Source organism: Tinamus guttatus, unplaced genomic scaffold (genome assembly GCF_059628265.1).
Source record: "Tinamus guttatus ecotype Peru unplaced genomic scaffold, ASM5962826v1 Tinamus_guttatus_pri_ptg000356l, whole genome shotgun sequence".
In the NCBI taxonomy this organism is placed as follows: Eukaryota; Metazoa; Chordata; class Aves; order Tinamiformes; family Tinamidae; genus Tinamus; species Tinamus guttatus.
In genome coordinates this window covers 3,117,121-3,143,339 of record NW_028288890.1, presented here as the reverse complement: position 1 = coordinate 3,143,339, position 26,219 = coordinate 3,117,121, and the positions used below count along the sequence as shown (strand labels likewise).

At 46.8% G+C, this 26,219-nt stretch overlaps 1 protein-coding gene across 1 annotated transcript in view; it reads left to right on the top strand.

The window, feature by feature from the left end:
- The window catches only part of SPNS2 (SPNS lysolipid transporter 2, sphingosine-1-phosphate), a 103,206-nt gene that overhangs the window by 28,498 nt on the left and 48,489 nt on the right, over nt 1–26,219 (top strand). Inside the window, exons 2-3 of the mRNA XM_088530100.1 lie at nt 2,267–2,332; nt 23,793–23,929. Of these exons, the coding sequence (XP_088386226.1) occupies nt 2,267–2,332; nt 23,793–23,929 (203 nt within the window). The remainder of the gene's footprint in view (nt 1–2,266; nt 2,333–23,792; nt 23,930–26,219) is intronic.

Here is a 26,219-nt window from a genome sequence, read left to right as displayed (position 1 = left end):
TTATTAAATTTCTGGGTGAGTCACTGCCATGCTCAGGTGAAAATAAACTGAGCTGAGCAAAGCTTAGGAGGGGAGGAGCGTGTTCCTGTGTGAGCGGGGAGGCTGCTGCAGCCCAGAAACTCCTATCACTCCATGCACATGTTGCATCATCTGCTTCTACTGCCCCTAATTTAATGTTCTAAATCCCATATCAAAACACCTCTGGTCCAAAGAGACTAAAACATGACCTTATGTGGGGTCGTAAACTCATGCCACTTCCATGCAGAGCTCGGGATCATTGAAACCATCTTCCAAGCTTCTATAGCACCCATAAATGTGCTGCTAGGGTGCACAGATCATCCACAGCACCCAGATCTTCCTCACCAGAATGAAATTGCAGGCTTAGTCCATTGTGGCTGCACTTCAGTGCCCTATATATATTTCGTTTATGGCTTATTATATGTTTATATTGTTATGTATTTATTTAAAATATATATATTTTTTATTAAGATGGCAATTCAGTCTTGTAAAACACATCACGATCTCTTGCAAAGGAAAGCACTGTGGAACTGCAAACCGAAACAGAGAATTTCTTTGTGGTGGATGGAAAGCCCTCTTCCTGTGTAGGCACTGTTACAATCCCTTGCACTTGCTCTTCTAGTTTCTGATGCAAATCTGAATAAAAATCTTCTTTCTGAGGCTATGTTTTCTATCACATCTTAAGTCTCCTAGTGAAGTTTGGGGTTTTAAGGTGCCCCTCTGGCTTTCTGGCTGGGAACATGCTGCCCTGAGCAGGGCTAGCAGCTGTCCCACTGGCCACAGCCTCAAGGTAGCCAGTTTCAGCGAGTTTACTTAATTATGAAAATAAAAATCTGTCAGCACATCAATAGGAATCAATCCCCCATCCTGAAAGAAGGATCCGGGCCTTCTCTCCTCTGGGTTAAGCGATTCCAGCTCTTTCAGAACGGGGTCAGGGGAATTGCTGTTCGTGGGCACAGACTGGGATAAAAGCTGTCCTGAACGTTGCCCCAGTTAGATGGCACCTTGCAAGGTTGTCTTCTGGCTTTTTTCTTTTAGTTTCCTTTTTTTTTTTTTTTTTCCCTTTAGTTCTCTAAATTTGTGTCTGTTTTCCTGGCATTGTACCAGAGTCCTTCTGGGAATAGTCGTCTCTGGGCCTTTTATCTCTGCTTTTGTCATCCAGGGTGATCTTGGCAGTCCCAAAAACTGAGATATTTATGGTGAGTGAGATCAAATTTGTGCTGAGCTGATTCGTGTGACTCGCAGTGATAAACAGATTGCTTTGGATAACATTTCAGATGAAAGCTTGAACAGGAGCTGAACTCTTATGGGTGCTCAATGTAGGAGAACATTTTTCTTTATTTTCTCTTTTAACAAGAGACCAGCATTTCCTCAGTTCTGGAAAAGCCAGCAGGTCCACGTATTAAGATACCAAACGTCTTCCAGACCCACGAAGCTGAAGTACAGATTGTTTATAGCAGTGACAAACATTCCTGCCTCTGGGTCTGTATTTGACCCAACTGGCCCCTCTTCAGGTGGCTTTAAAAACACTTGCCTGAACACTGATGTGTGCAACACTGTTCATGTGTGCCCTGCGTTACAGGCATTTATGTTTGATGCCCAAGTGCTGAAACAGCTGAATAAGTGAATACTAGAAAACCTATGATTTTTTTTTTTTGCTTATACCAATTAATATCTTGGGGGCTTCAGGAAGGAAAGATGGTTTGTTTTGATTCTGCTTGCAGCTGTTTTGAACCCAAGTATTTGGTCACTTCCCCACCTTTACTAAGCTTCTATCTAAAAATTCGTTTTCTCATTGGTTTGGGAAATGAGAATCCCCCCAGACCTAGTTACGAAAACTCCCATCATAATTACAAGTGCCATCTGCTTCTAAGCTTAAAATCGTGTTTCCTCAAAACAGTTTTGTTAAAGCTAGTCTTGGGTGCTGTTCAGTTTGTCCAGCTTGTTGAGCCATTCAAATCACCTAAGGCTTCCCTGTATTTCTGTACAATAACAAATATTAAAGGTCTGGATTCTGCAGTGCTGTTGTAGAAACCGTGACCTTATTTGAGAAGGGAAGACTGGTCCTTCGTGCACGTGGATTTAATTTAATGCAGTTTTCCTGTACAGAAGAGAAGCCAGTGTAAAAACTTCAGAAGTTACAGGTCTAAAGTACTGGCATTTGAGAATTTGCTGATGCTTCCCAAAGAGAGGGAACGCTCTTCAGAACCTGCAGGTACTGAATTCCTTCTCTCTGTCTCCCTCGCAGGTGTGTTATTAGACATCCAGCAGCACTTTGGAGTCAAGGACAGTGGGGCTGGCTTGTTACAGACAGGTAAGTGCGTGTGTTTTGTGCCTTGTTTTCTACCCTTGCTCTTTTCAGAAGGATGCTTTCTAGTTTCTTGGCTTACTCTCCTTTGGACATGTTTGCTGTGAAATGTTTTCTCATTAATCAGGTGAGTGACAACAAGGAGACTTTTTATTTTGCTGGTGAGTGGGAGATCATGGCTCAGAATGAACCAAGTGCAGAATGGGCCAAGTGCAAATAAATTATATAATAATATCTATTATTATTACGGTAATAGATCTTTATGGAGAGTTGAAATCATTAGTCAGAGAGCAAATGCAGTGTTTTAAGGACAGAAACAATCTGCTTTGGAAACATCCTCCTGAATTACGAGCGGGAGTTGTTCAAGTGTGGTGCTGTTGTTTCCTGCCTTTGTACTTCTGTCTGTGGAAGCCACCCTGGAATGACTATCTCTGGAAAATAGGATTAGAAATAGCATGCCAAAAAGACAGTCTTCTTTTCCACACATTGTCTCTTTTGCTAACATGCTGGATGCCAAATGCCAGTCAGCAACTCGCACGCGAAGTGATAGCCAACAGGAACGTGCTCCGGCTCTGCGGCCCACCGGGGGCTGGCATGAAAGTGTCGGGGCTCTGTCAGTTGTCCTTTGATCTCGGACTATGTGAAACACCAGAGCGTCTCTTTTATTTTTTATTTTTTTGGCAGCCCCTCGAACAGGAGGGTTCTCATCTGTGGTTGGAGCTTCCTGCTAATGTTGCAATGCAAACAATTAATAATAATCTGCACAAGGGCTTTAGAAATGTTCCTGGTGCCATTCCAGTGGCAGTAATGGCTCTTTTAATCTAATGGCTTTTCCATTGCTCTTTGCTTCCAAAGTGTGCAGGCTGGTTCTAACAGATCCTGGGGGAAAAGCAATTCCCAGGATGTTAGAGGGCTCCTTGGCGCAGGGGTGGTGGTGGTGGAAAATGCTCTGTAACTTCTTCCATTTGGCCGTTGTAGTCGCAGCTTCCTGCTCCGCCGCTCTCCTCATGGCAGAGTGCAGGCCGATGTGTCCAGAACACAAAGTGTGACCTTTACAAGTGTCACTGGTGAGAGGTAACATCAGTCATCACGCCCACAGCAGCACTGGGTGTCTGGCGGGCTCTTTTCTGCAACAATTATTTGTACTTATTTATTGGGCTCAGAGGAGCAGATCCTCAATGTGTCGTTAGGTGCCAAGTGCCTTCAACAAAATATTCTGGTGGAAAATGACACTTGCCAAATCATATATTTAATCATCTTTCCCCTCCGTGGATGAAAACCTTCTGTAAGTGATTTACAGACAGTAAGTAAGAGCTCAGCTCCAGAGGGGTATTTCATTTGTTAATTGCAAGAAATGTTATTTATTTCTCTAGTGAGCAACCAGGGCACCTAAAAGCAGCTTCACTGAGGTCTTGCAAGGTTGCTGCAGTGTGTGCCCTGGGCTTTGTAAGAAGTGTTGCTTTAAGAAAAGCAGCATTTGCTTTTCTGCTTTCTGCAGATCGGGAATGCTTAGGATTTGACTTTGCCCCAGCAGTATAGATAATAATGCATTAATCACAGCGCTATCAGTCACAGGAAACGACTGCTCACAAAATAAAGCACCGTTTCACGTAAGGAAGGGTAGGGGCACCTAAGTGAAAACAATTGTGTTACTTCAGCTTAACAAGATTGCGTTTGGCAGCTGGCCCATGGCTTGTGCAGCCTTAACCCTGCATAAAACTTAAACCAACTGAATACTACTTCTAATCTTATATCTGTTCTCTATGTGTGAGCCCTCTAAATGTGCACATTGGAGAAAATGGATGTAGATGAGATGTGTAAAGGCAGCTTGACCAGAGCTGCAGAGGAAGCCTATGGTAAAGTTGGGGCCAGGTCTCCCAGACATCTGCCTTAGCCTTGGACTGTCCCTTTCCAAGCAGTAGAGACAGAAATATCATCTCATTCCCAGGAGATGGTCCTGCTAACTAATTGAGTGATGTGAGACGAAAGGCTGTTCATCCCGAATATGTCCTCTGAATAAAGAGTGGATTAGTCTTCAGGTTGTTAATCTTGCATCTAAATGAGTCCTAAATTAATTTACAATGTTAATGAGGGTGAGCAAAAATAATGTAGTATTCACTGTTAGTTCATATCGCTCATCAAACAGGCTTTAAAAATAGTAAAGAAGATCCTTTTAACTGAGAAACAAGGCTTCACACAGTGCTCTAGGAGGAGATGGTGCTGAAAACTCAAGCAGCAAGGGAAAAAGAGGCTGAGCAAAGGCAACGTCTGCCTGGCATGATCTGTTCTTTGCAGACACAGCCCGTCTCACAGCTCTCCCTCCATGCAAACATCCAAAAGCCAATTGATGCACTGCAGCTTCTGCTGCTCTCTGCAAAGCAGAGGTGACCGCTTTCTTAGGAATTGCAAAGACAGAATTTGCATTTGTGTCTTGTTTTGTACCATTCCCAGCATACGAGCTGCTATTTGCCTAGAAGGTGTAATGAAAACTGGTTACTGGTTACTGGCACTGTAACTATCTGTGTAGTAAAATCACAGCCACGCTCCAGTCTCATCCATAATGGAAAGGAGCAGAATGTGGCAGTGTCTGTAACAAGGATCCTGTGACAGTAAAGGACACATTGACAGATGGGCCACAATTGCTGCTTGCTCAGTAGCACTGTAGAATAACAGGCACATAACTGTGTTCACTTTGGAGCCTCAATTATCTCTTAATGATGCTAAAATTCTATGTTGATCTTGATGCTCTTGCGCACTACATGCACAGTTGTATAAATGACAATAAAGTTCCCTTAACTACACTACAGGTGCACATCCAAACTCTCTGTATCATCTTGTTGCTTTTCATTTCTTGGTTGCTTTTCCGAGCTGGAGAAAGGATGATCCTGGCTGATATCAAAAGGTGATCAAGCATCTTCTTGTCTGCTTGAGCTGTGCAGCTGTGTTCAGTCAATACTTTTTGAACGGTCTAGCTTATAACAGTATTTGCTTTGTGTGGAGCTGGGCAGGAGCAGCAATTTGGACCTGGAAAAACCAGAGCTGAGGCATCAATAAAACACAAAGATTGGGAGGAGGGAGAACTGGGTTTGTAAAAGTATTTCAAATTAGTGCTATTTAAATCATATTTCTTGCTATATATCCTTAGACCATAGGAGTGGTGACCCAATGTTTCACTTCAGTTTTCCCTGGATCTTTTTCCATTCTTTCTTCCTTTGTTTTTCTTTATCTCTTTGTCTGCTTTCCTTACCCTTGGATATATTTTGCCTTTGTGTCTCTCGTTACAGTCTCTTCAGCAGAACTGAGCTCTAATAAGAATAGTGCCTGGCTGTCCATACAGTTTATCTTCTGCACATCTCTGGATATTTTATATAGGAGGGATAATGAGGCTTGCCCTTTTCTGCAGATGGGGATGCTAAGAAAACCAGATGGGAGAAACGACCTGCCCAAAGTCACACAGCAGGCCCGAGGCAGAGCCAGAATGAGAATTTTGGTCCCACTTCTGAACGCGCAATATCCAAGCACGTTGCTGGTTAGACCTGGAGATTTGTTCCTTGTTATTGGGCCCCCTAATCTAACCCAGGCAACTTGAGCTCATGGGAAGGTGCCTGTAACAGTGGGGACTGCTGAACGCAGAGCCTGAGCCATTAAAGGGAGGTTATGGCAGGGATTCCATGGAAATGCAGAGAGCAGAAGTGTCTCTGTCCAGAAAGAGCGCAGGGAAATTAGAGGAAATCTTGGTAAACTAAAGTTCATGCCATTAAGTTGGAAGCAAGGAAGTGTAAGGAATGGCGAAGTCTGGAAGGACTCATTAAATATGAATCATCATAGATATGTGGGGCTCTGAAAGAATTCTCCCTGCATGGAGAGAAGTAGGAAAAGTCCCTGCTTTTCCTGGGAAGCCTTGGAATGCTAGGGACTTTCTTGTCAGGGGCTCATTCTTCCTGTAAAGATCAAAACCTGTGTTCATCTGAAAAGCAAAACCTTTGCCCATCTGAGATCTCCATGTGCTGACTCTACCTAGCGTGTTCTTGCAAAGATGTTTGCAGCAACTTCTCCTTAGGCCAGAGCTCCTTCCGAGGCTCTCGTGTCCGGGTGTCCGGGTCTGTATCCGTTCTGTGTGTCCAGTGCTATGCAGCCCAGAAGGCAGGACAAAATGCTTTGCAGTTCTTCGGCATTTGTGACTGCAAGGACTGCGGCCAACCATGCCCTACACAGAGCAGGTCAAACGCTGGTGTCTTCTCTTTCCCCAAACATGCTAAGTGCCTGTGACTCCAGGAGACTTTGCTGCAGCTTTTGGACTCTGAAGGCCATGGCAAGGTGGAGATCTCTTTTTGCTAAAATGAGATGCTCAAAGTCATGTGAATGACGAGTAAAACCAGCATCCCTGTTCCTGTTGCCCTGGCATTCTGCAGCATGATGCTGAGGTCTGGGGATTAAGACCATTTGTATGGAATTTAAGCAATAAAAACCAAGAAGCCAAGCTCTGAGTTCCAGTAATGTGCCTGGAATAATATTTAGTACAAGGATAACAAGGAGAACCTCTGTCTAAATTGATCTTTCCTTGTACCTTAAATGCCAAGCAAGTTCTTTATTTGAGGCACAGTAGGTGCTGAGATGGAATCAATGAGGCCTTTTCTTTGGTTAGGAGTCTGAGAACATCTTAACTAATGCCTGTTTTTAATGTATGGCTGACAAATGTCTCAGGTGGGAATCCACATATAGACTCGCAGACTGAAGTCAGTGCTTCAGATCCACATGGACTGAAACACCATTTGTTTTCCAATATACAAAACCCACACAGGAGCATTTTGCAGCATGATCTAACAGAAGATTCGGCTGCTTTCCTCCTACAAGCAGGTCTTTTACTTACCAAGGTAGAGCGAGCTAAGGAAGCGAAGGCTCCTTGGCAGCCTAAGTCTGTGATTCCTTTTTTCCTTCTGCTATAAGGGTGTCTGATATGCTAAGAAGTCTTGGCAATCTGAGCATCTGATTCATGCAAGCAGGTAAGCCTATTTGGAAATCCTTTTGCAATCAAGAAGGAAAGTGTCTTCTTGAAGTGGTAAATGTTATGGGAAAATGCATTTGTGCCCTAGCCCAGTCCCCCCTAAACTAAGGACTAAACTATAAAAATGCCATTTACAGTGTGTACTCTGCCTATATGGTCCTGGACTGCAACGAAAATAGTCTTTGCTAGGGATGGAGGAGATGGAGGGATGTTCTTACCTCTTGTTAATGGCAGGTTAAACACTTGAGGCATTGGGGAACGTTGTCTTTTATTGCACCTGGCAGCAAGTGATTGCAGGCTTCCAGAGCAGGGAAACTCTCTGGACTGTCTTGTCTTCATTACGATCTTGATTTGATAATATTCCATGGCCAGTAACATAACGTAACAATTTATTTTCCCATCCTGTCTGCTGCTTTGATGAAGCAGAGTTTGCCCTGACTGGTGGCCTCTCAAGGGAGGTACCTGGACTGTTGTTGCAAGAGCAACTTGTGCTCGTGGTGCCTGTGGCACGTCTGTTCTGTAAGTAGATGTTGGCCCCATTTTTCCTAGGGCTGTAGGTCAGTACCTCTTACCAAGATTGGGTTTACTTCTCTAATTTAGTATAATAATGAGGGGAGAGATTTCCCACAGATATCGAAGAAGTAGCTCCCATTCTGCCCAGAGTTCGCAAGGATTTTGTACACATGTTCTTCCAGCCTCAGAATGTCATTCAAGCCATCTTTAGTAAAACATGCTTTTTTTTTTTTTTAAATCATGTAGTGCTCTTAAACAACTTTTTACTCTTAATGCCAGCTGACATAGCTACATCAGCATTGCATTGTGTGCATGAATAGTTCACAAGGGCTAAATTTGCTGCCTTTATTTATTTTATAACACCTGGTAGGGACTTCTGAGAGAAGGAGATGAGCTTTTGAGTTGCATTAACAGTCATTTTGGTGGTGTTATATAATGACATAAACGTATAATGATTACCTGTTACTGGAAGACAGAGGTATATTCTTACATTTAAGACCTCACATTATGTTACTGTTTTTCCTCCCCCTCTGCAATGATACTGAAAGCTGTTTGGATTGAGTGGGAAACCTGCTTGGCTTTGACACGGGCTTTTCACTGAGCCTGTAAGTCTAATTTTCAAGCGTGGTGAGCAGAGAAGTATTTGCTTATGGTATAAATCAGGAGGAGCTCTGCATTCCCTCTCTTTACGCGGATGTGGATCCATGTGTGCACTTGCTGCTGATACTCATTGGGTTTTATTTAAAGCTCAGTGTTAGCCCAGAGGGGTATAACTTTTGCCTTGGCTTTAAGGGAAATTAGATCAGGGTCTTCATGAACTGAGCAAGAAAACAGAACTGACAGTAGTGCATCCTTGTGTAATATGCCTCACTCCAGGGAGCCAGAATATTTTTCTCTCTGAAAAGATTTATTTCAAAATTGTTTTGGTTTTGTGTTGATTCCTTCTCCGCACACACACACCTTAGCAACTCTCATTTTCTTACAGCTTAAATCTGCAGTTCTGCAGGGCAACATAGTGTGTTATGAGAAATATAGACAGCCGTATTCGTACGTGGATCTCGCATCAGGTGGGGAAGAGGTCAGGCTTGGTCTGCCTCTATTGGGAAACTTCCAAGATAATTTGGTAGAGTTGGAAGCATTGCTGTTGGAGGAGGAGTTTGCTTTGAGAGATACCATTCGGATAGACCCAACAGTCTGGCAGGAGGTGAAGGAGCTCTAGTGCAGCCAAGATACCGTCTTTGAGAGCAGCTTTGCGCTCAGCTGCCAGTCCAGAAGACATCTACGAGCTTCTGAGTTTCAACACAGGTTGCAGAGATTCCTGTGTAGACCCATGCCCTCTTGAAAAGGAGTGTCTGCTTTGTCGACACAGAAAACTGACTCTGCAAACGCATTCCAGGGCATCTGTTACCTGCAGCTTGTCTTGAAGCCAGCACTCCCTTCCTGGCGGTGTTCGGCGCTGTCAGCAGCCTGCCAGGCTGGATTCCTGTTCCCGTGAGTAAGGGTGACTTGCACGGACGGGTGTTGCTGCACCAACTCACAAGGAGTCTCCTAGTGCCCTGCTCCTCCCTTTCCCCTGCACACACACACACATATTCCAGTCCTAAAGTACTTAATTTGGAGGAATCTCTGCCCCATCTACAAGAGGAATCCAGCTCCCAACTGTACTGATGTCGTCCTCTGCACCCTCCATGCCACCAGCCTCTAGGTAACTCTTAGGTTGGGATCAGGGCGGGTGCACGCTCTTGCTTTCCATGGAGTAAAACTGTGGGACTTCTTTCCATTCTGTATTTAGCAGAGGTCCTCGTGGCTGTTGCCATGAATATTGTTGCAGCAAGTGAAATTAGCTGTGATAACAACCATAGTCCTCTTGGGCACCTATGGCGTGCTGGTTTTCTCTGCTCCTTTGGTGGGCACGTGCAGGGCTCAGGAAGCAGCACGGAAAGATCCAGCACTAGCAGCCCGTGCTGGAGGTGGCTGCCGCTCCAGCCTCCGTGTCCCACGAGCTGCCCTGCTGCTGAGCCTGCCCTCAAACACCAACAGTAGCAAAGGTGGCCCTGGCCGCTCCTTCAGAGCCCTGGAAATCTGGGATGTGCAGGGGGCTTTAGCGATCCCTGTGCAACCGAGCGGAGCTGCGTTCAGTTTAACACTGGGGCTCCTTTTAGAACCAGCCTTCAACTTCACAGGGGTCGGTTAGGGTATTTACCTGCTTAACTCCCTGATTGTGGCTGCAAATCAAAGTGATTAAATGGCAAAAACTGCACGAGCAAAACTGTTCCCAGGCAGAATTACGAGCCCAGAATTGGTGATTGAGTTTAGAATCCTTTAAAAATTAGATTCTAAAAATAGCTGTTAGTTCAGAAGGGTTGATGTCAAGAGTTGCTGTGGTGAGAAGCATGCAAGTGTTTGACAAGATAAATCCATCTCCTTATTGATCTCCTTGAAGATACAATTGCACTGCAGGAACATGAAAATGTCTAGTCCTTTCTTTCTCCTTTTTCTTTCTGCTTTGTTTTGTTTTTAAATTGACATTTTTTGCCATTAATGCATTGCTCCTATGGCATTCCCCAAGCAGGAAATCTCTGGAGCAGTGCTAGAATGTGTAAAACCAAAGTTATGACTACATTGCTATAGCTTACAATGCCAAAATTAAACGATCAGCCTTATAGTTGTTTTTGCTTAGTCACTTGGCCGTGTAAGAGGACATATCTGTAAGGGTTATTTTCAAGTTTTCTATAAAATGTGAGATTTTCTGTCAAAGAAAAAAAATAGCAAAGCTTCTTTGAGGTGCTTGGCTTTCCTAATATCAGTTGTGATCTGTCCAAAAAACAAGCTTACAAGATGGGCATAATGATGAACATACTTGGAGTTTGTTGGCTACAGACTGTCAAAATACAGCGCAGAAAGTCGAGTGCGAGGTGCTGGGCAAGATACAGGCCACAAATAGGAGGCTGAATAGGGAGCTCTTCTTCAGCTGCCTACCATGGTGTAATTTTAGCCCAGGACTAACCTATGACAGATATTTTAGGTGTGGATATAATTAGACATTTTAGGTGTGGGTGCAATTAGACAGTTGAGGTGTGGACGTAATTGTAAGGGGAAACACGTGAACGATCCAAATTGCTACAGTGGAAGTTTGCAGCAGCCCTTGGCAGGGCCATGTGTGGCTGCAGCCTTCCCTTGGCCGTCGTGCCCACTGGGCATTTCGGTGTCTGGCCACTAACGAGCCTCAGAAATGAGGTTCAATGCAGACGTGGAGGTACCTTTGTGAGTGAATGTTGAATTTGCCCTAAGAGCTCCCCGGGGAGATATTTCGAGCAGCTGCTAATGTTAAACCCCTCCAATGGCCTGGGTAGTACAATATATGGTATATTGTGCTGAGAAAATGTTTGCATCATGTATTAAAGACACATTATTTTTTCCTATTTGTTCTTATAGAACTTTTTGTGTGTTTGTAGTTGAGAACTCCAGTCTTTTTTGTCTAATCACCAAAGAAATAAACAGCTGGCAACAGCATGACGCTGTTTCCCCTGCGTAGGTGTCTGGCAGTCCCACATCTAATAAGGCTGCTCAGTTGCTGTCCTGGGATATTTTGCAGGCGCCTTCTCTAGGGAACAGAACAGGAGAGCCCGTGACCACCAGCTGACTTCAGGTGGGCCCTGAGTCATCGTCTCACCTTCTCCATACGTAGACCTGACTGAAATGTTTGCTTTTTCGTTAGCAATCCCAGGATTCACCAAACATTAGCCTTTCTTTCTCGCATTGATGTTAACTGGTGGTGCCTGAAGGCGTCGCGCTGCGGCGTTCATTTCAACGTATGTTTTTCCAGTCGTACTCCTACAACCAAAAGGTACAGTCAGAACAGACTTAACACCAGGGGCGACTGAACACAGAGGTCCAGTGACACGCTGTGGCTATCGGGACTACTGTTACTGCTGGGCTCTTTTATAGAGTCCATTTATCTAGGAATGTGTCTGAGTTGCAAACTTCCCTCCTGCCAACTGCAGCAGAGCTTGGTATTAAGTAGAGCGTTTTGTGCAGGTCAGGGATGAGACTTGGGAAATTCAGGTGGGTGATAGTGATAGGAAAGAAATAACAACTGTAAAGCTGACGGAGACTCAGCTCAGGCTCCCCTGTGGTTATGAGTCTTTTCCATTAACAAACAAACATGGGGAAGCATTGGTATTTTAGGACTTACCTTACATGTATTTACCCCTGTTTGAAGGCTGCCCAGCCCTGGCAAAACATGTGTTCTTTGTCTGGATTGCCATTTATAGCAATGAGAGGCAAGAGAATTGCTCAATACTGGCAGCAAAAATGAACTGGTGAATAATTTCTGTGGAATAGCACCAGCCTCTTGCAATGGTGAGAGGCGTCTTTACCCGCACCCTGATTGCTCCTTGTCGCCGTTGCTGTGTGTTTGTGGCCCGCTCTTTGCTCCGCTCCCTTGTCCTGCTGGTCCACGCACAATTGCAAGGTGCAGTCAATAGAAATGTTTCTTTGCATTTACCTGCTGGCACAAAAGCCTGTTGAAATGTTGCTGGCATTTGAAAAAGTTAATGGAGAAGCCCATGGCCGTGTAACCTGGCAGAGTTGTTTAATTACTGATGGGCATCTTCTAAAACTGGAACTGGGTATGAAATGGGAAGTATTTATGACCCTTAGCCTGTGGCTGGCCCACTTCTTCCTGAACAGTGATGGTGACTCCCTCCCTGGTCTGCAGGACACGCAAAGCAGTGGCACTTGAGGATAATTTGGGTATCTCAAAATCATGTTCCAAAATTCTGGGGCTCACACAGGTATCTCATTAGGAGCACGGGTTTTGGGGATTAACACCCGGAACGCTGATGTCTGCTGGCATCCGTGCTGGGAGAGCTGATGGTGGAGAAACCCCTCACACCCAAGTCAAATCCCCTCTGCATAGGCACAGCGTTTCTGGGGCTGTGCAAGCCCTAGTGTGCACTGCTTGGGGAATTAAAAGAAAGAGGAATAGCCCTAGACACAGGATAAGTAAGAGCACAGATTGTTTCTTCCTTGCCTTTTTGAGAGCTCCTGACTCACATTGAAACTAGACAGCAGGTTCATTTGCACACAGGACACTCGTGGCCAATGTGGCTAGCTCAGTTTGGCTCGCCAGCCCCGCTCCTGCGTGGACTTGTGTTCTGATGTCACACATAAGTCAGTTAATTCCTTTCTCTCAGGAGCAATTTTAACAATAATCTACCTTATTAATTTGTTCATTCTTAAAAATAAGGGGGTATAATGGTAAGGGCACCTAAAATGAAGAAAGATTTAGAAAAGCAGGTTGTGTGTTTCTCTTACGTTTCCTTCATGTACAGAAAGAAGCAAGAGTGAGCTGGGTGAAAGGAGCCTCTGACAACATCCAGGGGACTCCAGTGAACACGTGGGCTCTGGAAATGAATCCCAAAGCCCTGGTGTCAAGGACAGGAGCTTAGCCAAAGCTTAAAAGAAGATCTGTATGTGGCTAACACAGTGTAGTAATAATCTAAAGGAGTCCTTGGGAGGGAGATAGATCTTGAGGGCTTTAGCTGGCCTCGGAGTAATCCAGTGGCTCGTGTAGGAATACCCTGCACTTTCTTCGGCAGGACCCGACTGCTGTCGCTGGCACAGGCAGGATCCAAGACCGTGCGGTTTCCTGATCTGTTGCCATCGTTCCCGAGTCCCCGTGGTCTCCTGAGGTGTCATGAGACCTTTTGTTGGGAACTTTGTTCTTCTGGGTACATGGCCAGCGCCTTGGGCAGAAAGATGGACACTGCTGCGAAGGGGAAACTGGGGGATTTTGGAGAGAAACGGCTCTGTCTCCTCCCGTGCTGCTGCTCTGAACCGGAGCACCACCAGCCTTGCAGACAGTTCCTCTGAAAAATAAATGTGGTTTTGGTCCAGCTTCAAATGGGTGGTAGCTTATATAGCAAGAGCTGTCATTGCAATAGACACTCTATTTGATGGGCAGCTCAGAAGAATAGCAGAGAGTTGAGCAGGACAAAAACTAGAAATTCCCTTGGTGACCAGCCTGCTGCTTTTAAAAAGAAAAGTTTTGCTGGGCCGAGCTGAGAAATTTATGTGCTGTTTCCACAAATAAATGTCTGTCTCTCACCCATCCCAAGCACTAAGATCCCTGGGAAGGAGGTAAATTGGTAGAAAAAATTGTGAGGAAAAGTGAGGAAAAGCCCAGGTCTTTGGCTTAACATGAAACGAAAGCAGTTGCCCACAGTTGCTTTTACATCTGCATCTTCTGTGGATTATGACATTCATATTACACTATTCTTCCTAAGAAAGTGAAAGGAGTTGCAGACAGCAGGATTTTAAGAGCAGTGCCCTATGTGCAAGCATCTTTCAACTAGGAGGTGAATAAAATCAGATGTTTCCTAGTCTACTAAGAGCCCTCCTGAAGGTCTGTGTCTTGGACTGGAAAGACAACAATTTTGCAAAAGAGCAGTGCAAAGGAGTTACACGTCAAACCCCGACACACGCCGCAAATGTGCGTTGTGGATGTGATTCCTTGTCCTCAGACACTGGGCCCTGCTCCTGCAGGATCTCAAGGACACTGCAGAGCACTTGCCTGACCCCAAAGTCTTTCCTGGCCGTTCACAATTCCTGGCCCATGTGATTTGCAGATAGTTTTTTGGGTTTGACTCTTAGTGGGACAACTTTGGTCGCCAGGGTAGAAAATGTCTGTCATGAGGCTGTCACTGCTGTGCTGGTTACACAACTAAGGCCATTTTCCCCTCAAAAGAGGGAACATGTTTCACCAAACCTGCAGTAGATGGTACAACAGCTCCCTAAAGAACAGTAATAACAAAGATGAAGAAAATCAATCAGTACCACTCGCTGCCTTGGGAGAGCATCAGCAGAGAGCTGCGTCCTGCCCACGTTCCCAAAGCAGCGCGGTGGGGATTTGCAGGGCTTTGACACAGCGTTTTCTTGGCACCCTTGGCATCTCCTTGGATGCCACCAGCAGCGCCCTTGGGCCTCGCGCCGTGGGCTGGCCGAGCTCGCTGCTTTGGTGCACAGGGATGGCCAGGGGGCCGTTTCTGGCCCGGCTGAGCCTGGCAGCAAAACCAGCAGCTCTGCTCCATCTCCTCCGAGCGCCCTTCCCTGCAGCGGAGCCGTGAGCGACTTGGCCAGGCTGGGGCCTCCTTATTCGCTTAGGAAGACCACACTCGGGCACTGCAGGGTTTCTCCAGTAAATACAACCAGCAGCTACTGGGAGCTCCTTTAGAGGTTAATTCCTGCGCTGGAAGAGTCGTTCGTTTATGCATTTCCTTTTAAAAACAAACCAAACAAACCTGACGCCTGACAAAAGCTCTGGGATAAGAATATACATTTCTTGTAGCAAGTTTCCATGAGTACCAAGCATGTGAAGCTCTTGATTCCACTGTAGAAAGCAGGGGAAGCACTTCCTGCTCTGTTGTTTTTCTTAGGAAGCTGCTGCTGTTGGTAAATTAGATGTAGCAAAGAATTTATCTGTAATGCACAGTATTTTCAGTGGATCTTCTCTTTCCTCCTGTTTTCTCATTGCTGCAGGAAGCGGGCTTTGCGATGGATTCCTTCTTTGGGACAGAGTCACTCCTACTGCATATTAGTATGTGGTTTGAAAGTGAAGTGTTAGTTGAGAGGATGCAATATGACTAAAGAGGGGTGGTAAAACTGTTTTTAGAATGCAAAGTCCCCATTCCTCCATCTCTAACTGGAAATGTGGAAGGTTATTTCTTTTCATACCAGGCCCAAAATGATGTATCATTCCAAAAATGATTTGAAATATTCTGTTGCTAGTTAAATCTAGTCCATGCTAATCAATGCAGATTTGAGGATGGAGGGATTTAGATTATTCTGCATTATTTCAAGAGCTTTTGGCTGGCATTTCTTGGTGTGTTTGAGTGCAGGCTTGTGGTCAGAATGGAAACTCGCTTCTGCCATGGACTTTTACTGGCTTCCTGGGACTTGCGCTGCTGAGTGGGGACTCGGATTAGGGAACTCACTGGAAAAGGCCCCGGGTAGTTTTCAGCCCACAACAATTCCCCAGTTTTGCTCTCCGCTGGCCACACAAGCTCCAGCACTGGCACAAGGGAAAGTCTAAGATGAGGGAAGGGATTGGACTGATCCTTTCAGCATCTTAAAGTGATTATGAAACCACAGGCTGGGAGAACTCAAAAACTGCCTTCCCTGCAGGGAATGAGCCCTGCCTAAGCTCCGGTTGGGATTCCTCTGGACCTCGCTAGATTGCAGCTTAGCTTGGCAGTATCTCTGTGGCCTTTTCTCATCAAGCCCTGGAACTTACTTTCTTTTCAGTCATGTTCTCAGGCAGATTTCAAAATCCGCACCACCTACAGAAAGCCTCATGTGGCTCCTGCGAATGACAGCAGCATTTTTACTTTCTTCCTCATCCTTCTTCTCCCCTGCAAACCCCCTGGCCCATTTTTGGACCGGAATTGCCCTTGACTGACGGTTATTTTAGTTGTGGCTGCCTGACTTGAGACCCTTGATGGACACAGGAGGTGAAGCTCTTCTCTGGGATCTGAACGGGGCACCCAGCATCTCCTGGGCCTGGTATTGTAGCTGCAGCGAGAAAATAAAGATTGCCAAGAGAGGAAGGGAGGAGAACAGATGCTTCATTTCTGTGGTTACTTAAACGCTTTTCTCAGGACACCTTTCCTAGCCCTGAACCCCGGGGGGAGCCCTCCATCCTCCCGGCCTCTCGGCTGTCTCCCCTGCTGGGGTTTAATCTGTGAATGAAGCTCTCAGTCGGATGGGGTGTGCGCAGGGTGCCCTGAAGGTCTGTGCATCAAGGAAACCTCCGCCCTCCTGTCAGACGTGGGCTCTCCACAGCTGCTTCTGCAACAGCAGCTAAGGTTCTTGGATCTGTTGTGGCCGTGTTGAGGCAAACCCAGTCTTGCAGGAGTGCTGCAGAACTACTGACCAAGGCCCATGCCTCTAGGATCTTTGATCTGATTCAGGACTGACCGGGATGAAAACAAGTCTGTCCTAACTGGCAAGTGGAGCTTTTCCTGCCTGGGGGCTGGCAAACAAAGCCGTGTCCCGTGCTGTTCGGGCTAGGAGGCTGCAGCAGTCAGAAAGGGGTGATTCCCCCTTTTGTCCCACTCTGTTAAGCTGCAGAGTTTTCAAATCATCGGTCGGGTAAATCAAATACAGAAGAAACTGCAAGAGAATAGAGCTCTGCCTGGGAAGCTTCACCCCGTCCCTGTGCGGGGACAAGGACTAAAGCTCCTTGTTTACAAATGTAACTTGGTCAACCAGTAGCACACTAATAATGCATTAGCTAGTCAGTCTGGTGGAAATAAAGCAGATGCAATTTTGTCTTCCTAGATACTTTTTTCATTAAAAGCAACATGGGAACAAGCAGACCAGTCCAGACCAAAGGTCCTTTTAGTAAGTTACCCTGTCTCTGGTTGGGATCAATAGTACATATACGGCCATGATGATAATTCCCTGGCATACCCATATTGAATTGCACAGCAGCCAGCCTTATTCAATGCCACCTGGTCAGTCTTCTGTAAGAGCAGGTGATTGATGCTCCTTCTTCTGCACTGCACATGGTGTTTGATCTCTCCTAGAGCCCCATCAGTCATCCCTGGTCTGTTTAATGCTCTCTCGTGAAAGGACCTGCTCTGCCCTTTTGGCAGTTCTTGTTGCCTTTCTCAGTACTTTTTCCAGTAATAACCTTTTATGTTATAGGGCTGCAGCAAACCTGCAAGTACCAAAGCATGTTCACAAGTAGAGAGGTGGTGATCTCTGCTGCCAGTGGGGCTTCATAAGCAGTTACAGCTAAACAAAAACCTTGGCTCTCGTGTCCACGGAATCAAGTGGGAGCTTTTCCATTGCCTTCAGGAGTCTGAATCAAGGTACTGCTGAAAGCACACGAAAACTCTTTCTTTTGATTGCTACCTACGTGTTGTAGTATGAGGCACTTCTCCAGGACCTGCCTTCTTGATGTTATGGTTTCCCAAATCCCTGAAAATGCTGGTACCTGTTACCACGGTCATTCCCAAGGTGAAAAGCAGGATACGAGTGCCGCTGCTCTGGTCTTTGCTTACTCGTGTGTTATTTCCCTTTGGGGGCTTAACTTTTAAAAGAACTATTTCTGAAGCTGTTACCTGGGCTGTGGGGAGCCAGGAGTGTTTGTGCAACAACACACAGGCGGTCTCACATCCATAACCTCCCCGGCTAGCGTTGTATGAATCAGTGGTATATGCACCATCCATGGCAATTCTGGCAGTAGCTGTGTGTCTGTGACACTGGTTATTCTTTGCCCAAGACTTTCTCTCAATTAGTTTGTTATTTAACTAAATTTCTGGTTATTTTTATCTGGCTTTGTGTTTCCAAGCAGTGGATTTCCCAGCAAATCCCTCTGAAGCCATTATTCTTGTCGGCTAAGGTGAACAAAGTGAACTTTCAGGATATCCTTTGCTGGGAATATAAGAACTACCTCTTGGAGGAACCTGGTTTCTGCAATGAGGAAAAGGGCTGGAATTATCAGTATTTGGTTCTTCCCTGTGTGATGTTGAGTCAACCATGAACTTGCCAGGAAAACTCTTTTTTCAGGCCTTGTCTCCCCTTATAAGTGTGTTTTCATAACCAGGTTGTGACACCTCTCTGACCCTGTCACAGCAAATGAAGTTGAGCAGCATCACAGAGCAGACGTCTCAATGTAAATGCATATGTCAACTGTGTGTGTATATATTCATCCTAAACAGGCTGCTTACATTTCCTAGAGCTTATTCTAAGGAAAGACTGGCACATTTTGATCACTGTGGAGAGGACGGGATATACTGGAACCTGAATGGGAATCTGCAGGGAGAGGAACCCAGCGCAGAGTGTTCTGATGGAGAGAGACCAGGGCAATGCAACTGCTGTGAGCGACCAGGCTCACGCCTTCCAAAACGCCGCATTTGTCCTCAGGAATTTGCTAAGGACACAAGCACGTGGGAATGAGGCATTTGTGCAATTCCCTCTTTGATCTGGTGCTGCATTCACTTCAGCCCAGCTCAAAATCCTGGGCATTTCAGCCCAAACCAGACATTTGTATACTTAAATCCAGTGGATTTGCTGTGTTCTTGGGCCTTTTTCTTAAAACGTTCCTGTGTTTGATGCTGCCGCTAGATGACAGCTCTGGGTGACATACGGAGCCGTTTCAAAGCTCCTTACACGTGTCAGAAACTTCTCGTCTGCCTGGGAGGCTGGAACCCGGCACTCCTGTGTTTTTCACTTGGCAAAATGCAATAACAGGGTCCATCTGTTGTCTGTTAAACTGGAAATGAAGCAAAACAGAGTCCATGAAGAGAGGGATGTACCCGTATACCTGTAGTGGAGTCTGTGATGATACTGGACTGAGGACTGAAATGTCATGCAAGGAAATGTGGTGGAAGAATTCACTCTCCATCTAAGGGCGGATGTTTCCAATCATCCTGCAGAGGTTTCGCAGAGCATTAGATGGCCCCGTGGTCAGATGTTCCCAGCAGCAGGTTGTGGCTGGATGCACAGGTTCAAGGCACCAAAGTGTCTCTCAAATGGCCCTACAAGAAAAAAAAATGCTCTTAATTATGCTTGTATACCTGTAAAAATACCTTTAGGGTAAATGTGGTCCTATACAGAGGACATGGTGAAGCTGGAAGAGCCACGCGGCTTCTCGGCTGTTGTTTTGGCTGTACGTTGCGGGCGGGTTTCCTTCCTGTGTTTTCTCACACCTAATGCAGAAATTAATGACAGCAACTTCCTGTGCAAATTGTCCCAAGCCTCAGCGTGATCCAACGTGCTGTGTTTGTGCTGAGTAATACTATGAGAGCTGAAAATAATAAAAAAGCACTGGAAAAACACATCTTTGAGGCAGCGTGGCCGGTTGCGCTGGCATGAGGGCCTCCAGTGCCCATCACAGGCAGGTGGCAGCGGATGCCACGAGCACCTTGAGCCAGGAGGGTGGTTGGGAGCCGGAACCCCTGGCACAGAAGGGGCTGGAACAGACCCCAGCAGAAAACACCCAGAGACGACCCCTCGGCAGCGAGCTGGGCGCTTAGGTGCTCTCCTTGCAGGTCTGTAACGGGGAGCGTTGTGGCAGCCTCCCAGCCGCGGTTGTCCTGCGCTGTGCGGCTCGCGGGTCCCTCGAGGCAGGGGCCGTGTGGCCCTGTCAGCCCTCGCGGCTCCTCAGGCGCTGCTGACTCAGGGCTCCGCGGTCGCCCCAGCCTTCCCCCCGACCGGCCCTGCGCCAGGCAGCACAGAGCTATTTGTGCCTTTCCAACCTTATTCCTGTTAGGAAAAAATAAACCTTGTGCAGTTGAATCAAAGCTAAAAGATGCCTGGGATGCTCTCAGCGTTCTAGGAACGGGGGAACAGGGGCTGGGCTGGCAGCCTTGCATTGCCACCTCCATCCCCATGTCCTTCCAGGAGGAGAGGAGAAGGGTAGGGGACAGGGAAGGCTTCATGGCTCCTTTGGTTTCTTAACCTGCAATTTTTGTAATTGCAGCCGCGCGCAGGAAGAGCTGGGCAGCGCCGTCCGCTGTGGTGCTCGGGCACCTGCGCAGGGTGGGACCGGATCCGGAGCCGAAACAGCCCCCGAGCCGTCCCGGGCGGCAGCCGGCAAAGGGAGGCGCGGGGACACGGCCTCCCGTTTGGGGAACACCTAGAGCAGCTCCCCCCGCGCTGGCCTTTGCGCCTGTTTATTCATCCTCTGCTCAGCCGATAATTTGTATCTCGCTGCCCCCGGCGCTGGGGCTGGACCGCTCCTGCGGGCGCCGCTGGAGATCGTTTCCCAAGGGAAATCAGCCGGGGCTTGCGCTAATGCCGCGCACGGAGCTCTGCCTGCTGCCCGCTCGGCCGCCAACGCCAACCCCAGGGGATTCCTGCCGCTGTCGCAGCCCTCGCTAATGGGAAGGGTTCGGGCTGTGCGTCGGGTAGAGGCTGCAGCGCTGCTGTTCGGGCGTTACTGGGGCAGTGGGTGATGCAAGGAGCAAAAAAAGCCATGGAAGAAAAGAGAGGAGCTGCAAGGAGACTGGTGCAAGCACCGGGCTCCTCTGTTGCAGTGTGGCCCTTCTGCCTTGGGCTGCTGCTGTCTTTTTTTGCAAATTAGTCTGCTTTCCACCACCCTTCTCCCTAGCTAGGAGCACCATGAGTCTTATCTGGATAAAATCCCCCCTTTGCAACGTTTGCTTATTGTAGCACCTCAGCTCTCCTGGTCTGGAGCGACTTGGGTTTCCATCCCACCTGGTACCGTGCCCTTGACTGAGGCTGTTCAGTCCCAGGTGGTGAGTTTACAAAGTCCCTTTCGATGGCGGTTGCACCCGTGCCCCTTGTGCAGGAGCCTCGTCTGCATTCACAGGAGTAATTGCAAAAATTGATTCCCGGGAAATGCCCGGACCAGGCAGATCCTTTTTGACAGATCACACAACCCTCGTATTCTGCATTTGTCTGAGTCGATCGATGCTTTGTTGCATATTTGGGTCATAAATACTCTGATATCAGTTGCGTTTATTATTATGGCAGCTTCATTCCATTAACTGTTATTTATTATGCTCTGTTATCCCTTTGTTTTACACCTTGTGGAGCTGTCAAATCAGCTGTTTACTAGTGACAAAGCTCATAGCTTAGTTCAGAGCAGAATCCCCCAAAAACAATTTCCCTGAAAGGACCTGAATAACAGCAGGGCACACATTAGGAGGGAGGCACGGGGAGATTTCTTCCATTTATTTTATTTTATTGGAAAGAGGACGCTCGAGCCCTTTGCCTGCTTTCGCCCGCGTTCCAAAATTAGACTTCCCATTTGTTATCCAGGGGTCACTGAAGTTAATAATCCCGTTGATTAATGTGGATTTTGGATCACACCCTCCGTGCCTCAGGTTATTTTGTATATGGGGCGCTGGGATGCTGAGCGGGTGTTTCTCATTTTCCCTGTGGGGGCTTTCTTCACTTCACGTTGTTTTTGCACCGTGAGAACGCCGGGATACGGGGCCGCGGGCTGGGCGGCAGCGCAGTCCCTGCTCCCGCTCCGCACGGGCCGGAGCTTTGGTGACACTTCGGGAAGGTGCTTCGTGACGGAGCTGAGGGCTCCAAAACGCTCAGCGCGGGCGCGCGCCGAAGGGCCCCGCTGGTGGCAGCCAGCACCGTTCGGGAGCCAAATCCGGCCGAGCGGAGGCAGCGCGCGAAGGGCCGCCGGGACGCGCAGCCGGGAACACGGGCTGTGCTGCAGGGCAGGGAGCCGCGACCCAGCACCTGCCCGCGGCGTCTGCACGAGCATCTCAGCACAAAATCCGAGCTGAGCTCTCAATGTATCACTAGATTTTATGTCTTGACTTAGCAGCCACATTGTCCACAGCGTTCCTGGGGGTGCATATTGAAATATATGTGGGATAACATTGCACTTGCTTCTTTTTACTCCTTAGTGTTTCTGTATTTGCTGTCTACTTATTTATTCTACCATAACTGTTTACAAAGAATAAATCTGCAATTCCTGTCATAAACATCATAGTGCAAAGCTGCTATACACAGAGTGGTTTATCTTGCAAAACGTAGGTGCAAATGGATAGATATTACGTATGAAGCAACTTTGACATCATTAAGATGAAGCACTAACATTAAGATTGAAGATTAACATTAAAAAGAAGAGACATACAGATCATTTCCCTCTTGAAGACATGCATGTTTTTCGTCTGCCACGTGCCACCATGACAATGTCGTAACTTGTGTCTTAACAGTTTTAATATTGTACTCACATTCCTCTCAAATGAATGTATATCCTCTCCTCTGGTCTTCTTTTTTCTTTTCCTTTGGTATGTTTAAAAATAGGTTGCTGGGGTTTGTCGACACTAAAGCCTACCCGGCATTCAGGGAACCTCCCGGTAATTAACACGAGTCATAACTCAGGCTAACGAGGGACCCGCAGGCTCCGCGCTCCCTCCAGAATCCTCCTGGCTTTGCTGAGACCAGAAAGTCAGTGAAAATCCAAGAGGTTAGAGAGGAATAGTAGAGAGGAAGAAATAAATTGTGCCAGATCAGAGTAGTTGCACTCCTCCCCATCTCTAATATGGGCAGAAAAAAAAAAAAAAGGAACAGGTATAAATCAACGCAAACCAGTTTCTGCAGAATCAGTGGTGAGCGCAGTGCATTTGCCTTTTTTACGTGGTTGTTTTCAGCTGACCCAGAGAGGTGACGTCTGAAGCGAAGGCGACTTTGCAGCTCCCCCCTGCCTGGCCCAAGCTCTGGGCTAATGCTCAAGCTCTGGGCTAATGCTCTGGTTTGCAGAGGGAGAAGCGCAGGGGGAACCTGCAGCCTCTCCTGTAAGGGCAGCCCCGGCCCCTCCAGACTTTGTAGGTCAAAAGTGTTTCTTCTGGTGAAGTAGCTGCTCACTGATGGGCTTCAGTACAAGTTCAGAGCTGTTGAAGGGACCTGATAAGGAGACTGCAAAATTCTGCCTAGCTGTGGATTGCCTCTAGGACAATAGTAGCATCAAATATTTTTTCTCACTTTGCCTTAAAATTGATGGATGAAAGTTCTTCAGTTCCTGTGGCCTATTTCTTCCCGCTGCAAGGGCCAGCCCGGAGCCCTTGACTCGATCTCTGTTTCCTACAATTCCTTCCAACCTTCATTTCACCTTCTCAGGGACATTTGGGCAGGGGCTCTTAATTTATGCTGTCCCAGTTTTGCCTATCCCTGGATTTTCAGCTTGTAGTAGACCAAGGGGTCGGTGGTTTCAACTGTAATCCAAGTTCACTGCCCTGAAGTTTCTCTGGGAATGAGAAATCTGTTTGATTAAGGAATCTCTGCCTCTGAAAGCCTATCAGGCTGAGTAACTTTGCAAGTCAGGGCTGCAGAACATCTAATTAAATGGAACTGCTCTCTAGAGGATTTGACTTGCAGAAAATTAGTTTTCATGTGCTTGCCCTGATGTTTATGAAATGTTTCTTCCTTTTTTTCTCTTCTTGGCAGTTTTCATCTGCAGCTTCATGGTGGCAGCGCCCATCTTTGGTTACCTTGGTGACCGTTTCAACAGGAAGATCATTCTCAGCTGTGGGATCTTCTTCTGGTCGGCGGTCACGTTTTCAAGCTCGTTCATCACGGAACAGGTGAGTTCTTGGCAGCAGCACTTGGCTGGGTACCTCCTCCTGGGTTTCTGCTCCCCATCGCAGAGGCCAAGCGGGACAGACCCCTCCGGAGTGTGTCTGGCCTGTGGCTCATTGCCCCATCTGAGCTTCTGTCAAGTGTGAGCTGTGTTATTGTTTCTTCTTTTCTGTGAAAACTTCTATTCTTTGAACACGCAAGTTCCTAAAAATACCACGAGAAGCATGGCTAAGCAAGAGTTCCTGTTGATACAAGGGCTTTGCTTTGAGGGAGAGCGTAGACACTTAAAAAAGGCTTTAAAAAAGATCAAAAATAGAAAGTCTGTGGCTATATATAACCAGCCATTGGGGATGGCTAGAAAGTCTGCTTACAGCCAGCCGCCCTCGCCCCTTTAGAGGACTCCTCCTTGCATCCATTTTCTTGCCTGTCGGTGATTACTCAGAGGAAACAGTGATCTGGCAGTTTCTGCGGAAAAAAAAATCCCGTGTTTAAGTCATATTCCAGAGAAGATTTAATTGCTGCAGGTGGCAACATTCCTGAAGAGTCGCATCAATCACAGCTCCTGGCAGTGGCAGGGTGCTTTTCCCAAGGGAAGCAGGGGCATCCTGCAGCCTTCCCGCCCAGCCGCGTTCCCGAGGTTGCCACGTTGTGGGCACGCTTCGGGAATGGCAGCCAGTGCTCAGGCTGCTCCTCCCGTCCCATCCCGCTCGTGCACGCGCTGCGGCTCCGATAAAGCAGAATTTCCACTCAAAGCAGCGGTGGTGGCCACACGTCCATCTTGCCCTCGTGTTTTGATTGTTGCTGCATTTGGAAAGGAAAATGCACAGGGCCAGGTGTAGAAGCAGAAGAAGATATTTTTGGAAGGAAGCAATCGCCCACTTAGAGACACTTTTCGTTTTGGGAATCCGGATCCTTGCTCAGGTTCTCGTTGTCTCTGCCATGGACCAAGCCCCGTAGTTACAAGTACTGAGGGAGCAGTTGCTGAGAACTGAATCCACCCTGATGTAATCTGTGTTGTCAGGGTAGATTTTTAGTTTATGGATTTTGGGCTTGTTAGCTGAAGCAGTTCAAGGATTAATATACATCAGTGTGCAGAGCTCAGAGTGGAAATGGCATATTTTTAGCTAAAGGGAGAGAAAATGATATTTTTAAAGCTGAAATGTGTTTGAACTCCAAACCCTAATGTTTGGAAGTTGCACGAGAGCCAAGATGAAAGAGCGTGACCTGTGTAAAACGCTCCTGGGTTTGCATCAGCACTAATTCCACAGAGACACATGCGGGCCCATGCCACCACCTTGGGCATAAACTTCCCAACACTGAGCTAACTTCCACGTCCTGATTTTTCTGTGATCTTCAGCTTTACCTTCAGACAGAGGGTTCATGCCCAGCTCTTGTTACCAACCCCAGCAGGTTATGGAAAAATCTACAGCTACCGGATGCAGAAGTTAAACAAGGTCAGAACATGAAAACCTGGGCCTGAGAATTTGCACAGGCTGAGCCCATGAAAATTTTGTACAAAAAACTCCTTTAGGTGGAAAAACAAAATACTGAAGTAGGAGAGAAATGAGGTATTCAGTAGAAACAGCCCCGGGGCCTGCAGGAATGGCCTTTCCCTGGATTTTGACAGTGCCTTGTGCATGTTATCCCTAGATAATTAATAGAGGAGTCATCCACATAGTTAAAATTGGGACTGGGAATGGATAGAGGACTTCACGGAGGCAGAAAGCAGCCACAGCTCTGGTGGAGGCTGAAGACACCTCATTTGTAAAGGATTTTTGCAGTGCACTGATAATGCTTGTTCTTGATTAACGTTAGAACAGTTACAGGCAGGTAATCAAAATGCGATAGTTTGACTGCAGATCTAGATTATTTATTGTGTAGAAACGAGCATACAGAGAAAGACATTTTAATTCATATCTGTCCATCCTACTGACAGGTTGTCAACAAAGAAACATCCATATAGCAAGAAAAGAGCATGGAGAGGAAAAATTCCCTTAATTGAGTGGAGTTTGATCTGAGAAAAAAAAAAGGATTGGAAGATTGGAGCACAATAACATGCAGTTTATCTGAGATACTGTCTAAATGCTATTTCATGGTGATTGGGTTCAAATTATAGAGTGACACTGAGCGAGCAGTGACAGCTAAGGCAGGAGCTGGCCAGGTTTGCCATAGTGGCCTGTAGCTGCCACAGGCTGCTGCTGCCTTACGGTTTGTAACTGCTTATTAAATAGCCTTGGTTATTTATTTCCAAATATCTTGGGGCTTTTCACAGGAGTAATGAACTTCGATAAATGA